Consider the following 18,430-nt stretch of genomic DNA (forward strand, 5'->3'; position numbering starts at 1 on the left):
AAGATCGCCCGATCGATGATCGAATGAGCGAAGGAAGAGGACCGAGGATGTTCCTTTTCCCCTCTTCCAGCTCGTATAAAAGTCCGAATGTGTCGATCCAGCCGGCACAACAGTGAAAGATCGTCGGTGAAAGACGTTCTCCTTTGCGACATCTACCTTTCGTCCTCGTACCCTCTTCGATCGCCGCGAAATACAACGATGTTGATCTATCTGGTGAGTTGTTCGATTCCTTCGTCGTGTCAGTTCTTTAACTTTGTCGCCTCTACCGATTTTTCCAATTTTCCGAATTTCCGACTTTCTGCACGTCGACCGTTTATGCAAAAAAAATTGGCTAAAGAAAAAGGGGGGCAAAGTTTATGAGAACTGTGAAACAATCGCAATTGTGTTATCACACTCTTAACAGATCTAGTGAAAAATTCTTTCAAATGTTGTTTCAATCGAGCCAAGAAAATGTCTGCCAAACGTTATTCGAAAAAGTGCTCCAAATAAAACTTGTTCCATTTCAAGGGGGATGTCTTGTTATGATGTTTAGATTTGTCTAAATGCTCTTTGTTTTCTGTTTTTCTTTCTTTAATGTGAATTACACAATTTTTCGATTCTCTACAAAATAGTATTAGGGTACTTGTATCTGAAAGTGCCTACTTTAAAAAATACTTCGATCTTAATTTCGTGGAATGGAGTGCACGTCAGACGAAGAGAACGTAAACATAAAGCGCTGCCATCTTTTCTTGTCTTTCATACGGTAAGTTTTAAAAGATTAAAGTTGAAATATCTTTTAAACTAATCATTTTTCAATACAAGTACCTTAATATCATTTTGTAGAGAATTAAAAAATGCATCGAATGGTGCATAGAAAAATGTATAGTTCCATTTAAAAAAATAGAGGTCATCTTGAAATCTCGAAGACGCGTCCGCCTAAACAAGATTTGCGATCATCGCAAGATATCCCTCTAAAAATAAAGTAAGTTTTATTTGAAACACCTTTTCGGATAGTGTATAGTTTAGCAGATATTCGCGTGGATCGATTAAAATGAAATACCCTGTATTGTATGTATATATATAATGATAAACAAAATTATAATATCTGACTAATAGTCACTCCAATAATACTTCAGTTTCGATTAGAAATGTTTTTCTTCTCTCTTTTTAAATATTCTCCCCCGGAAGAATATGATTCCAAAGAAAAAACCAAAATTTACTCGTGCAAGTTTCAATTCTCCAAAGCGCTTCCGAGTATTTTTTCGAAATGTTTCAGAATTTCTTTCATAATCGTATAAAGTCTTATCGTATCGATATCCGAGAAATATATGTACAGTGGATACAGTGAAAGTTCGAATTCGGATAATTTCTTGATTCTTATTTGGCAATGCATACTAACCAGTAATTGAAAATAACAGTTATCTTAGCAACATTTTTTTAAGAAATGTCATTGAGTAAAAATTAATTTTAATTTTAATTAAATTTAAGAAGCCAGCCATCAATAAATCTTAAAGAAATTTCTGAAAAAATGAAATGTTTAAAAAAAACTTAATTTTCCATTGTCGATGATGGAATTTAATTTTGATTACAAGTAATCAATATAAATGACCAGATTTTTTTTAGGTTACCAATAACTATTATCGATGACCCGAATTTTGTTTTGGTTACCGATAACTATTATCGATGGTGACAATTTTTTTTTACTACCGCTAACCAATATCGACAACAAAAATTTTCTACTTACATTCGACTATTGTCAATTGTTATATTATTACTGATAATTAGTATTCATTGACAACATAAAAAAGCTTAATTATAAAACTCATATATGTTATTAAGCAAAGAAGACGATATGAAAATATATGAAACAAAGAATAGGATAAATATATTGTAATGCAATATTTTATTGTATGTTATCTTATGTTCCACATATTATTTTCATACTGTTTCTTGGCATAATAAAATACATAAGTTTTATAAGTAATCTTTTTCAGTTTGTCAATAAATATGTACAAATCATCAGTAATATTAACAACAATTGACAATAGTCCAGTGTAACGAAAGTATACTTCTGGCGTCGATAATGGTTATCGACACCTAAAATAAAACTCGGTCCATCGATAATGGTTACTAGAACTGGTAACTCGAAAATGGTAACTAGAAAATATTTCGCTCATCTATATTGGTTATTGGTAAGCAAAATTAAATTTCCGTCATCGATAATAGTTATCCGTAACCAAAATAAAATTCCCATCATCGATAATGTTTACCGCTAATCAAAAATATTTTAATCATTTATAATGGTTATTCGTAACCAAAAATTTTAAATTACAGAGGTCTATAATTACTTTTATACCATAACTTTTTAATTTGCCTTGTAACGGTTATGATATCTGATAGTAGCTAAAGTAGGTAATATTTTTAACAACACGTTGATGCTCATTTTTCCGATCTGTTCTTCACGACTGGTCTTCGTGTAATTTGATCTCCTGTGGAACCTGTTGATTACCCTTACATGTTATGACTTCTCTTTCGGATCGTTTATAATTTGTTCGCAATTTGCAACTGAAATATACTATCTCGGCCCATGCAATTTGAATTCTATTCCAAAAGTGAGATCACAACTGACAGGTTTGTGCGCTAAAAGCTGTCTTGAAATATCTAAGAAATAATAAAGAAATTAGATGAAAAGAAAGCTGGGGTTCAATAAATTCATTTCACTTAACTAAACAAATTGTATCAAAACGTTGTAAAAATGAAATTTATCAACAAAGCATTTGAAATTAAACAATTTTTCTATATTTATATTTGGAATCATTTTATATAATGAAGGAACTTCAACCAAGTGATGTAAAACAGAAAGGAACAATAAAAAACAGGACGTACACTTAGTCAAGTACAACAAACCATACGCATAAAACTTTGTATTAAATTAAATGATTAACAGTTCCAAAAAAAAATACAAGAATACAATTTATAAAGATAAAATTGGATAAATAGTAAGGCAAAATGTAAAAAATAAAATATTGTAACAATAGTTATTCGATTATTTACTCGGAGTATTACATATTTTAATATGTACTCAAAATTTTTAAATCCTCTATTTTACACAGAAAAGTGCAGCATTTTCGTTTAATCTAAAATCTTTCTATTTTGAACTTACACAAATACGAAATACAAATACTGTGGACTGAAAAACAAAAATTTTTATTTATTTTTATTTATTATTATATATTATTATTATTATCATTATTGTGTTAGGTTTCTGCCTGTTAGGTATCATTCTGTTATAAAAATATATGAGTAGATACACAAGTAAGCATATTCCAAAAAACAAAAATTATTTCACAGTAGTTTTATAGAGTCAAAAGAAACCGAGCAAAAAATATCCCAGTTATGATAATTCGCGATTAACACTCAGCAGCCAGCCTCATTTTCCGCTCCAAATCTGCTGTGAATTAGAATGCTCTGGAAGAATCTTATATCAAAGTAACCGTATCAATTGTAAAACGTTTTTACCCATTTTAGTCTACAATTATAAGTTTCCATTTACGCTATATATGTAATGTAATATTATAATACATAAAAAAGGACAATCATAATTATTAACATCTCATAAAAATGAAAGATATTTGATATATTCAATATATGAAATTATTATTATCATTATTTTTTATTATTTATTATTATCATTCATACGTCAACCTTTCGCTCACTACAAGTGTAGATAATAATCGGAATACGAATATAGGTAAAAAATTAATAATATTACAAAAATATGTAATTAAACATAAAAATATCGATATTTCTTTGATATAGTGTTAGATTTGCATTATCCTTCTTACTAGTAATTAATATCGCATTACTCTAAATGAAGGTACGCTATCTCTTAGTACTCTAGGCAAATTACTCTAATTAGTAGTGCAGTTTCTTTACATCATCTTCAGTCTCGCTTTCATAATTTGCGTTCTGTTTTTATTTGTACTGTGTATATATTGTTAATCTGAGTTCGCTATACGTTGGGCAGTCTTTTAGGATGTGTTCGATCGAAGCATTACTGACTGACACATTAATTAAATATCATCAACGCGAACGAGAGACTTGCGATTTGATACGACTGCCAAATCCTTCTGGTTCATAGTTAAATGTGTATACCATATACTGGCCTATCTAGCGCAATTCTAGAAATAATATTAATTTTAAGGAAACAAGCTAAAAATAAATAATAAACTTTACTTATAAAAGTCTTCGTTCTAAAAAGAATTAATTTTGGGATACGTACATTTAATTCATATACGACCTGAATAGTATATGTATAATACTTTTTAATTTATCGTTTATTAAAATATCGCATAAAATAATGCAACATCGATAACATCGCAAATTATTAAAATAAATACGTACTGTTAAAAACAGAGGATTTTGTTAATCTTATTTACTCTATGTGTTTCACATATCTACATATCACGTATATATAACCATACCATGTGAAATTTTCTCTTTTCCTTCTCTTTAATTTACCTCGTTCGAGCTGTCTCCGACAAAAGATACCGAGAAGTAAATTTCATACTTAAATTCCATAACGAGTGTGGCCGTGTTTCTTTCGTGGGCGTCGATGCATCAACATTTTACGATTTCACTTGATTTTAAAGCAGAGATCTGGCCAGAATCGTACACTTCACATGCATTTTACTACAGAAACGAAACTTTTCTCCCGTCTTAACGATGAAGGAGAAAAAAATTTATACTTTATAACTTGTTTTATTTAGTTTATTATGTTACAAAAATTTTTGAGGTTATGAACCTTACTATGAACATATGAGCATATATATAGATGTCTCTTTTAATCGACAACTTTGAAAGTGGTCTAAGTTCATCTTCCTTTGTTTAGGGATATCGACGTTTCCATCGATTGAAAAATTCTTATAAGATCTACTTAGCTTTTTTTAGAATTAATTCCACCAGTAGTCATAAATAGACTCAAAGACACTTTCAAAATTGTACAGTTCATTTTAATTATTTAAAATTTATGTTTCATGCTTCAATCTATATATGTTTATAGATAAGAGCAGGAAACACAAAGTACTGTTGATTAATTTCAATATTATTCGTTTTTGATCATTAATGCCTCGACTATTTGAACATACTACAAATTACAGAAAATGAACTTACAGCACTTTCAAAATAAATGATTATGCAATTCCATTTATTAACGAAGTTTCAATTAATTAAAACGAACGAATAATTTGTAATTTAAATTAAAGATTGTTTATAAATAAAAAGTTCACATTAAAGCATATATAAATTTTTCATTCCCTCCATTTTTGCAAAAAATGAACACACTAGTTTCAATCTTATTAATCTTTTAACACATATCAATGTAACTATAAACCAGTGGGATAATAAAAGAAAAATATCGATAAAATACCAGAGATCCAAAATAACGGTTATTTTAAAAATTTCTTGGGAAAGTAATCAAAAAAAATTTCAGTCACTTATATTAGTTACTAGTAACCAAAATTAAATTTCTGTCGTCGATGATGATTACTGATGAACAAAAAAATTTGTATCGCTTATGATAAATCCGTGACCAAAATTTTTAAATCAAAGATATTAACTCTTATACTATACCTTTTTAAATTTCTCTTATAACAGTTATAATGCGTGTAAAAAACTAAACACTTTATTTTATTAGACTAAAAAAATGTAATGAAATAAAAATGTTTAGACCCTTTGCTTCATTGAAAATGATAAAAGGAAAAAAGCAAATAAATTTGCTCTCAAATACAGAGCCTGTATCGTTAAAGTAATTACTTCGTTTCACGGTTGTATTGCTAACGACGATGCATCTTTACGGACGATTAATCTTCCAATTCGTTCCGATCAATAAAACGTTCACGGAAGAAAAAGCTCATCAATGCAATGTTAAGCATCCGAACGTACGAATAAGGAGAGCGAAAATGTACAACGATGCAGTTGGTCCGCCGTTCGAAAGTAGCCGAATTGTTTTCACGATGAAAGTTGATCGCGTATTCCGCGTGCATGTGACCACGTACTCACGTGATCGATCTGTCGTAAGCAAGCACCTATGTACAGTGGTTCACGAAAGTATTTGAGAAATTTTTCATATATACGGTATGTTCTGTTTAACTGGAAACGGTCAAATATCTCGATAAGTACGAATGATGCGAAAAAATGTTTCAGGCAAAAATCATTTGACGTCAAAGGGAACATATTGTGTTTTTATACGTTTGATTTTGCGATCACTTTAAAACATCTTGCAAAAGTGACATTAAAATTTGTAACCTCCGTAATACTTCTATTTTTTAGTTCATACTCTTATAGCTGACATTCAGACGTATATATATAGCAGAAATATTACTAGAAACACTTTTGTACCATCCATTATCAAAATGTGCACTTCAAAATTCCACAGAACAACGCAAGGAATTAACCTACAAGTGATTGCAATCACAAGTCACTCGCAACTGACTGACCGTTTTGGAAACATTAGAAAACTGCAAAATCATGTGTCGATAATGCAATGTAAGTAGTAGCATTATGAAAAACATCTTTATGTGTTCCCATGGTATATATTAGGTAACGCTAATGCTGACGGCATATCGATTTTTAAAGTTTATATCTCGATAGTGAATGATGCAAAAGACACGGGTTTGTAATGCTTTGAAAACGTCCGAATGCCAGCAACAAGCATATATATAACAAATATATAATAAAAAAAAATAATTTAAAAATTTAATACTATCTTTACATGTTTCAAGGTCGTTGCAAGATCAAATAGATAAAAGTACAATATGTCTTTCTCGAGATCATACAACTGTTGTCTAATAAATTTGTCATATCATTCGTATTATTGCAGATATTTGAACATTTCAAGTTAAACAGGACATTCTGTATATAGCGGAATTTGTAGTAACCGAATTAATTGGGAAAGAGATGATTATTCGAATGAAGGAATCCGGATAGTAAAACACGCGTCCTTTTTTTAACTATAACATTTTACAAAGCAATCTACCTTTCATGACAACTAATCAATATTTTTCTGTCTTGTTTTTATCGTCTCGTTTCATTAGTCATGGTTCTGAAGCATCTTCAAAATTGAGAACAGAAATACCCTGAACCCATCTTCAATATAGAAAGACTTCAAATCAAAAATGAAATATCGAACACCGACACATTATCATATACCTTAAAAAGAATAATTACAAGAACAATTACAAAGAATACGATATTGTTGTAACTATAACTTAGGTTTTGAAAATATAAATTTCAGGTTTTAAGTTAAAGGTTTGAGATTCGTAAGCTTAACGTTTTATGACATTTATCCAAAAACTATAAGCTACAGATGGAGAAAATAAGTAAATAAGTAATAATAATAATGAAAGAATATACAAAAAAAAACAGGCTTAAAAAGTACACTATTTAAACAATCAAAATATTAGGAAAAAAGTGACACGAAGAATTGTAAATATTTTTAATTTCACTTTAACACTAACTAAATCTAATCTCAATCTAACATAAACCGCATTAAATTTCGTTAATTTTTTTTCACGATCCATTCACTATAGCGGAACCTAACCCTAACCCTAACGCATACCACATGTTGAATTTTTTTAATTTTGTTTGTTATATATTTTGTAACGCTTTCATTATTCGACTATTTTATTAATAAATGTTGAATTAAATTTCTTTTTTACCTATTTACTATTTAACACCTTTCACTTAATAGCATTCATATAATGAAATTGAGATTAGATTTAGGTATAGTTTTACAATAAAATTAAAAGTACTTATAATTGTTCATGATACTCCTTTGTTACATTTTACTTATTTGAATAGTCCTTTTTAACATATTGAAGTTTAAAAAAATCAAAGATACTGACCAAATTGCTCGCTATTACCAATTTATTCCTTCGTTGGGCTTCATTAAATTACATTCTATGTTTCTGATGCCATGAACATTTCAAAATAGGGCAGGTTTTCATCGTCACTTTCACTGTAATTTTCTTTTTTTCAGTATTTAACATTGGGACCTAAAATTAGGAACCCTTTTTATCCAGATTTCAGAACTTTTCGCATAATATACATCTAGAAACTAACATACTGCATTGCTGATTTATCGAAACATCGTATAACATTACTCACATATAATAAAGTCTAGATGCTTATTTTTTAATTCCATTAAAATTTTTCTCTGTTTTTGTTTCTTAATATCAATCATAGATCTTCGAACGTCGTAGACTCTTGTAATTTTTGCAACACTTTCACACCTTTTTTTTAATCTTTGAAATGTATTTTGTTTTCCTTCAACGCTCGATATAATACATTACTTTTTCGATGTTGTCATACACGCGTTTATAATATATTTACATACACATTATTAATACGTACAATATTAGCTTTGTACTAGGGTAATAGGGAAGATATGAAATTGTAAGAGATACATGTAATACTAAAAAACATAAGCAAAAAATTGCTTGCAATATTTATCCTCAGATCCCACTGTATTGTACAAAACATGATATCTCATTAGCACTATAACGAGACACGACTATCATAATTATACTGGTGAATTTTGAAATGGATCTAAAAATTGACATAGGGATACAAGTTATTGGATTAGTGCAAAAGTTCGTATCCAATTCCAACAGATGTCACTAAATTATTTGTGTGCAAGTCACATCTGTTGCTGCATGCTCGAACTTCATAGCGAATAAAAATAGCGATATTCAAGTCTTATTTCAACAGCAGACATTTGTTCTCTGACAGTTTTTACATGGTAAGAAAAAGATGTTGAAAATGAACGGAGAAAAGATTCAGTTACATCGTGTTATGTTCTACAAATTGCGGAAAATGATAAACAATGACGTTTTGCTTAATTTATCGGAAAATAATCCAACTTCAACTGAAGAAATTCCAGAGAAACTTTTTTATTGTACAAAGAAGTGATGCATGGTCTTGGAAAACGTCCTGAATATTTTTTACGACAATTTCCGCTGTTACACCTTCCTGGAATTCGTAGAGCATGACATGACGCATGGCATGACATGAAGGAAACGAATCTTTCCTTCGCTCATTTTCAAAATTTTTGCTTTACGATGTAGAAACTATCGAAACACAAAAGTCTGCTGCTGAAATAGCGATCGAATGTCCCTCTTTTATTCTCCATGAAGTTCACACATACAGTAACAGATGTGACTTGCAGGCAAATAATCTACTGACATCCATTGGATCGGGCACGAACTTATGCACTGACCCAATTTTTATTGGGAACGTACACTTTGCAAAGATCAGCAAACTATCTAAACAGTAAATTATTCGCCATAAACAGCCACAATAACCGTCTCTAACGTTGTAACGAGATATGACTTTTGTGATTATATTAGTGAAATTAGAAACGAATCTGATAATTTACATAAGACTTACAGGATATTTATTGGCAGCATACAATTTGCAAAAACCAACAAAGTATTTGAACAGTTAATTACTTCCTATATATATTAATGAGCCACAATAGTACAAGCGGTAGTGAAACCATCTTTAGTACTAACTACATGTTTAAGACTGCTATTCATGTAGCATACTAATTGTTCAAGGCGTATGTTTGCGATAAGTGTCTTATAATTTCTATATACATTTTCGCATTGATTTCAAATTTTACTATTATAATATATAATGAAGAAGGCCGTATCTCATTACAGTAACGAATTTTCAAAAAATTTCGTATAATAAATAAATTTGATAAATATTTGAATAATTTCATGAGGCTATACTTTTATTCGGACTGCTACTGATATTTACTATAAATTGAATGGTCATCACAACTCTTGTTTTCTAGTTATTTCATTATAAAATTGTTATTTATATCATATGTGCCTTATAATGTAAGGCTAAATAAAACAAATGCTGCTAGATTTTTCCAATAAATGTAACAAGTAGGTACGACCAAGTAGTTATAACCGATAGTGTCATAATATCTACATTATAAAAGATTTTTATTTTATTTTTTTTAATTTTAAAATTTATACTACATGGTAATAGGTTAAGTAAATAAAGAAAGTTCATATAAATTTATGTTAGAAAATGCTTTATTGAAGAGTTATATAAGCGTTAGTAAAAATTTGTATTAATTGTTTTGGCAGTCACAATAAATAAATGTTCGAAATTTCTTGCTTCTGCAAGAATGCGAGCTTTCATTCGAACTAATGACTGTCGGACTCTTTCAAATATTCCTGCTGTCGTGAAAATAATAGTAAATGCATTTTGGACGTATTCCCAAAACTGGTTTTCTGTCTCTATCACATTTTCATAAATCAACTGTTTAGCATGAGCCCCATAAATAATACTGTCTACGATTCTGCATAACGAGTCTCAAGGAAAACCTTCCCGGAAATTTTTAAACCCTCATGACTCTTCAACAAAGCACTTTCGTACATAAGTTTCTATGAATTCCTTTTACCTGCTTAACCTCACTAACACAGCATAAATTTTGTTCCGACCTTTGTAGTATGCACTTTGTGTTAACTATAGTGCAAGTATAATTAATGCAATTTGTTCCAAAGTAGGTACGATCTGTATTATTTACTGCAATTAATATATTCATCAAAAAATTCTATCATGAGTGTTCGAATACTTCCGTGACCCATTGTAAGCGCATACATACTAGAAACGCAGCGAAAGAGCAGTCGTGACCGTTTCGCAATCAATTTTCTACCATGTTAAATTGTTACGCTTATGCAACTGCTCTTCCTTTCCTGTCGTACGGAACGAAATTCGAAGAAACTACGTAAACCGACACCCACGCGCGATCTTGGCGCTGCTGGATCGTCAACAACTAACAGTAAGTTCCCACATCTTTGAGGAAATTTCACTGCTCAGCCGGTGTCGGTGCTCAACGACCGTTTCGTTATCTTTCTCGCCAACGTAACTATTCCTGTATTGTTCCCTGCCAACACCGATGCGATAATCACGTTAACCGTTAAAGTATTCGTTATCTTCAGTTCTATCATTTCCTCATCATTAGCTATATCTGCTTTGTCCTTTCTTTATGAAAGAGATTCTGTCACAGGAATTTTGATACACTTTATCGTGGGAGGAAATAAACTAAAATCGCGATACAATACAATAGACTAAAATAATAATAATAATCAGATAAAAACACTCGCAGCATCTTTTCAAAGAGGAACAGATATAAACATAGCAATCACACAAGCAGATACACAATATACGTGGTTAAATCTAAATACAAATATGCTAAATATATGCACCGGAATAACCAGAAATACCAGACCAAACAATAGAAAGGTGTAAGACGAAACCATTACATGGAAAACGTGTAAATATCGCGGAACAAGATGATATAAACGCTGAGTTGACATATCCATGGCTCGAAGAAGGAGATTTGTAACCAGCAATTGCAGGATTTATGATAGCCATCTGGGACCAAGTTATTAAGTTACCAGGAATCACAGAGAATACATATTGAAAGAAGAAATCGAAGATGATAAATACAGCAAATAACAGAAACTATGAAATGCGACGCATTATATACAAAGAGACATAACCAAGCAACAGGAATCATTCACAAAATCATACAAAAGTACAAATTTACAAAAGAAAAGTAATCATACTATACATACAGACTATGAACAGTATTAGAGAACGATGACGTAAAGATATATTGACATAGAACAATACAGATAAATTATACAATAAGAAATAACGAAACTAATAAATAAAAAGAACAGAATGACATACCTAATAGAAATTATCAACCCCAACGGCAACAGCATAACAAAGAAATATCAAGATAGGAAGATAGCAGAAGAAATAACAAAAATACGACACCAAACAATTGTAACCAATAATCCACTAATAATCGTATCAGTAGCCGGAATAACATCCAAATGTTTTCGTAAAAATATACAAGAATTAGGCCTGAACATAAACATCTATACATGTATACAGAAATCAGTTCTTTTAATAGCCACAAATATAACACACTCATTTCTACCGTTAAATCGGTCAATATAGACAGACTTGGCATCATGCCCATATACGTGCATACGTAATACCCGTACTGATAAATATATGGATAATAATAATATTTTATTGTACACCAGACTTTATGTCTGTTACACGAAGGTCTTTTGACACAGTGAGCTGTTCATTTAAATATACTTTTTCTTATCTTAGCGACGGTTATTCTACATACATTCTAAATACATTCATTTATTACAATATACATTAGACGTAAATATAGTATATATAATGATGGCATAATATGCATATGTGTGCACTTAAACTATAATACTAATACTATAATACTATAATATCAAAATATTTAACTACACTTGTAATATTGTTCAGTGTTTACTCCTTAATGCTAGATAAACTGAAATATTAAGTAAAGTATAGATACTATAAAACGAAATATTATATTATATTTGCACAATTTTTTCTAACAGTCTGTCATTCACAAATTTATCTTATTTTAATCATTCTAAGAAATGTTGTAAAAAACGTGGGTTAACCAATGACCACTGTGGCGATCAATAAGTTAATTATGTTTTGACTGATGTTTAAATATGATATATTATGTGCTGTACATAATATTTTACATAATTGTAGAATGACATATATTATACATTGTGAACTTTTTGGAATGAAGTATAGTTTAGAAGATACATATTTATGTGGATCGATAAAATGAGACACACTTTGTACACTATGTACATAGATACGTTTTATATCATTTGTGATCACTTGATTAAACAACGTTCTTTTTATAGGAAAATCTTGTACAAGATCGTATAATGAAAGTTGCAAATTAACAATATTTCATTTTATAAAACGGATTGCATAATCAAAACAATATTTAAATGTTTAAATGTTCATGATCTAAAAAGGATGACAAAAGTTTAATATAAAAATTTAACGAAATATTCAATTTAACAATAAGACAAAACCTTTTCTTTTGTAGATAATCTCTGATAAACATCTGATCTAAATATTTAATCATAAGAAGAATGATAAAGAATAATGAGTTTAAGCTAGATAAAACGTTTTTATTGTGTGGGGATTGAAGAAAGAGCAAGAGAGATGTAGGGACAATGATGAGAAAAAAAGAGAGTTTCGTCCTGGGTCCGCTGCTAGACTCGTTGATTAACCTAGTCGTTTGGAAGTTCTGCTTGTAGGAAGTGCTTAGAGTGGGAACACTAGTGGGAAAGTTTCACGTGTCGCACTGGAGTAGGTTAAGTGGAAAGGTTAAGTCACATATCTGCAACGTCATTTCTACCAGATAGTACGAAAATAGCTTATCTATATGCATATTAAACAAGGAAGCCGTTTCTGTATTGAGACTGAAAATATAACAGTTTACATTTCGGTAGTCATTTTTCTCAAAACCTCTTGACTCTTGACCAGAAACGTTTATCTAAACCAACACGGCAGCGTAGATCTCTGGTGGCAGGGCGGAAAAGCTTCCTGCAATTGTTTCTATAAACTTACTACTCAAAACATAGCAGTCGAGATGAAATAAATAAAGTGATGGAAAGCGGTTCACTTAATTAAAAGATTCAAACAAAAAATCACGCATTATTTATATGATAATTGGCTGACTTCGTTATCCGAAACATATTATTTTTCTAATTTAATGATACTCGTTTATGTTGACATTTTAATCATGGGAATTCCATTGAAGAAACTTTCACGAAATCAATGAAGTCTAGTACCAATTACTCTACTATTCAATTAACTACTAGTTTCGTAATCAGCCAATAAGGAGATAATTATACGACTTTTAAGAAACAATGCAGCAGATTCTCCCGCATAAAGAAAAAATAAACAGAGCGAGGAAACTCGAAAAGGAAAAGCCAGGATGCAAGAGGAAAAGTAAAAGGCACTACTTATTTTTTGAAATATAGTCACTGCACTGGAAATAATTAGTATGACACTTTAATTACGCCATCTTTGTTCTCTCTCTTCTCCCTTTTCCTTAAGAAAATCTGTTTCTTTTCAACGGTTAATATCGATACTTAATAGAGACAAATTACTTAATTTCTAAAAAAATTAAACCATAAATCCTTTACTTTATCACTATCTGATACTGGCTAACATGTTTGATCATCTTCGCTACTGAATTTATCTTCATTTATTAAAATTCATGTTTAATTTAATTTTTGGCGTGAAAGAATTAATTCGGAATATCGAATTAATTCTAGATAACTCTGTAATATATTCTGGAAACGTAAATCAAATTGCTGCATAATATTAACTTCGAACTTAATATGTCTGTTTATTCAAATGTACTAGCAGTCGATAGATATGAGAGGTTACATATGTTTTAAGATTTACACTTCTTTTACATGAAAATAAATTATTTTATCATGTCTTGTTATTCTTGTCATTCTTGTCTGATACTCGTTGAAAGAATGTTATTATTTAATTCAATTAAGAATTTCAATCTCTTCAAAAAGTAAAAGTAAAATATTTTAGTTATAAAAGTAAAATTTAAAAGACCTTACATTTGACTTCAATAACTGAGTATAAATTCATTAATATTCTATTTTTGACATTGTTTCGATAAATACAGGGTAGTCCGTCTGACACGACACATTTACAACTATGTAACAAAAAATTTTTTAACCGAAATTGATCAGTATCGTGTTTACAATAAATGTCTATAATAAAAAATTTCGAAAATAATTTGTTTTTGTGAAGAAACCAAGCTCACCTTGGATTTCTTAAGTACGATCATATTTTTTTCTTATTACATTATAGTAGACGTCAAGATGAATTCGAACTACGGAAGAATAAAAATCTATTGTAATTATCGTAATCAGTGAATAGTGCATCTAAAACGGGTTTAAAATGATGTCAATGCTTTTCTACTGTTTCCCTAAAAGGAAAGTGTAATTAAATGTGAATTAAACGTCTACAGCTGATACTATGTAACTGTCCCCTTTAGCCAAATCCATTAAGCTAATTGTGGTTATTTGCAACTACTGGCTTCTACATTTATTAGCATTAGATTTACTTTAAACACATTTATTGGATTTAATGAATCGAAATTATTAACTAATTTATATGTAAAGCTAATGAATTAGAACTTGAATTCAAAACTTTTTTTTATCACAAAATATGATACGATATTCACTATGGATATAAAAAATATGCCTAAATCGTAAATAGGCTTCTGAATCCGAGTAATTCAAAACTTTAAATCCAGCACAAACTTATTATTAATATTATGCATTTCATAACGAGATAAAATGGAAAGGTCACAAAATTAGGAAATAGAAATAGGCGATACTAATCAATTTTGAACTTGATGAAAATGCTTTCTACTTATATGAATGTCGCGACATAATATAAATTTAGCTATAGAATAATATAGAAGAATTCATGTTTATTATGTGTGGACGACATATGTCAAATACCCACTTTTATCGCTTTTCTTCTTCTTGAATTACAAATCAATATGATACAAAACAGCTTTATGGAAAAATCAAGCTTTATTATTTCAGTCTAATAGAAAAGAAACAATATTCAATGAATTTAACCGTATTGTTCATAAAATGAAGTTTGCACCTTATTTAGACATCATAAGAAAGAATTATTTTGAACATTATAATCATTGCGATTTGATAGGTTTGCAATTCCAATTGTTACAAATAAAATATGTTACAAAATAGAAAATCACGAAAAATGGACATTCCTCGTTTTTCTCCTTATCCTTCAATTTCATTATAATAACTTCGAGATATTGAAAACTCTTTCAGACCACGCTACTATTGGTAGCTTCTACGACAGTATACTCGAAACCAGCACCGGAACCACCTAGCTCGTACTTCCCTCCATCGAGCGGTGCTAGTCTCTCAAGCGGTAGTTATGGTCCCCCAGACCGCTATGGGCCACCCCAACAACAACCTGTCGTCCATAAACACGTTTACGTTCATGTACCACCTCCGGAAGCGCCAGAATACAAACCACCAAAATACATACCACCCGCAGCACCACCACAGAAACATTACAAGATTGTGTTTATAAAAGCACCTACTCCACCAACACCAACAGCACCAGCTCTACCACCATTACCGCCTCAAGATGAAGAAAAGACTTTGATCTACGTACTGGTGAAAAAGCCAGAAGAGGCTCCAGAAGTTGTTCTCCCGACTCAAGCACCAACGCAGCCCAGCAAACCAGAAGTCTATTTCATTCGATATAAGACACAGGTAAAGTACACAAAGTTTAAACATTTAAAGCAAAATTATGCTGACGATTGTAAACACATTCGAATGATTGGACGTCAAGTCCAAATCAAATGAGACACTAAATAAATACAATTGTGAATATTATAAATATTTATTATAATAATTGCATTCAAAGAATCTAATCAAGATATCTACTTAATACTGATTGACATAATCATTACTAATGAATGAATATTAAAATAAACAATATTATATTACGTACTTTATGAACTGAATTTGTGTTTACCTTCATGTGTATACACAGAGTCACAAATTTGCAGTGTATATAAATACATATAAAGATATATATGTAAAAAAATTAACACTACTTTAAAGAACCACTTTTATTATTACTATATCCTATCATATATAATTACAATTGACATGTAATATTTTATTATTGAGAAAAATTATTTAGAAATGATTTTATCTGGGATTAGAAAATACCCACTATAAGTAAGCAAATAATAATTAGATGTTAGATAAATTTAAAAAATAACTGTTAAAAGTCAATGAAACACTTATTTATCACAAATACAGGAATTTTTTGAAACAAGTTGTAAAGGGCTGTACTTTTCTTATGTTGTAGAAGGAACAACAAAATGCAGAATATGGACCCCCACCACAATCACCTCCTTCAGATAACTATGGCGCTCCACCATCAAGCCCTGGTGGCCCTTATTAAATAATCCTATTCCATAAGAATGCTCTGAATCAAATACTCAAAACACGTGAATCTCGTGAATTATAGAGATTTTAGTCAATAATAACACTCATCATCCATGAGATTTTGAGAAAATCAATCTGTAAGTAATGTTATTACTATTACAAAGTTTTGTGACTTTTACGATTAGACTGAGATACTATTTATCTCTGTCAATGATAGTATACTAAAGACACTTTGTAATGTTAATATCATTAACCATAAGTTGAGATGGAAATTCATGCATAATACTTGTATTAATTTATTATATATATTACTTTTATCTCTATTAATTTCAAATTATTATCAAATGAATCAGAAAGAAAGTTATACAATCAGAAATATCTTTTCTGCAAATTTCAATATTATTTTAGAGCACTATTCACAAAGGATTATCACATATAGAAAGTTAACAAATTCAGAAATTTCTGATTAATACAAGATACACAATGAAAATTATTGTAACTAATATATATGTATATTTTAATAAAAAACTATTTGTACTTTTGTAAAAAGTTTCACTTCATTAGTTTTACATTTATTTCCCCTTTAAAGCTACTGTAATATGAATTTTCTTTTTCGATCAATATACACAATTCAATAAAAGTAGATCAGAAACTAAAGAAGATACAAAAATTTAATTTAATGCAAATTTATTTGGAACAGAATACAAAAGGATAACAAACAATAGTTTACAATTCCAAGTTTATAATTTTGATATACAAGTATATTAAAAAATTACTTCATTTAAAAAGATATTTTTATAAATAACTTGACTGTTTAAAATATAATAACAATGAAAAAATATTCAATATGTTCGCTTGTATATCTATAAAAAATTGTAAACCTGTAGTTAGTATTACAACTTTTACTGTAAAAATTAGTCTTACTTGTTTAAATAATCTATAAAAGTATTTCACAGATTCAGAAAGATTCTTTTGAATTATTATAACTTCCAAAAAAATTGTCTAAATATTTTATCCTATCTCCTTTGGGTAAAAGTATTTACTTATCTATTTATACATTTCCTTTGCAATACATTAGATTGAGTAGTAAATTCATTCCTTTTCTTGCAAAATAAATATGTCTAATAAAAGAAGTATAAACCATTTTATTTTATCACTTTTTACTGCTTGCAATTATATCGTTTCTTTACTTTATCACTGTAAAACTTTCCTTCCTATTATAAAACGATATGGACATATTTTCTCAAAATTCTATGTAAATACATATTCAAAACATAAAAATTTCCAACCAAATTGCATTGGAAACATTATTCTAGTGAAAAATAATGGTAACTAATTTTCTTTTTTCATTGCCTATGATTAACTTATACACAATATTTATCAGTAGTAATTGTCTGCTTTTCTGATAAAACATTATAATAAAGTCACTTTCTCAATTTTATCAAAAATACATTCTTAGATTGTTACTGCAGTTTAGATTAGTGTTTTCCTTTATCAACACTGTCCAA

General features: G+C 29.7%; 1 protein-coding gene across 1 annotated transcript; it reads left to right on the plus strand.

The window, feature by feature from the left end:
* Positions 1–90: 90 nt before the first annotated feature.
* On the plus strand, positions 91–17,471 carry LOC117162878 (uncharacterized). Its single transcript, XM_033344874.2, has 3 exons — positions 91–213; positions 15,783–16,235; positions 16,843–17,471. Exons 1-3 carry the CDS (start codon positions 199–201, stop codon positions 16,936–16,938), a joined length of 564 nt encoding a protein of 187 aa, XP_033200765.2. The 5' UTR covers positions 91–198; the 3' UTR covers positions 16,939–17,471.
* Positions 17,472–18,430: the final 959 nt, after the last annotated feature.

Source organism: Bombus vancouverensis, chromosome 17 (genome assembly GCF_051014615.1).
Source record: "Bombus vancouverensis nearcticus chromosome 17, iyBomVanc1_principal, whole genome shotgun sequence".
NCBI classification, from domain to species: Eukaryota; Metazoa; Arthropoda; class Insecta; order Hymenoptera; family Apidae; genus Bombus; species Bombus vancouverensis.

What these genes read in the sequence shown, in the direction of transcription:
- LOC117162878 (XM_033344874.2), top strand. An exon ending in TCATTCGATATAAGACACAG is followed by an intron (nt 16,236 to 16,842) that starts GTAAAGTACACA and finishes CTTATGTTGTAG; the next exon opens with AAGGAACAACAAAATGCAGA.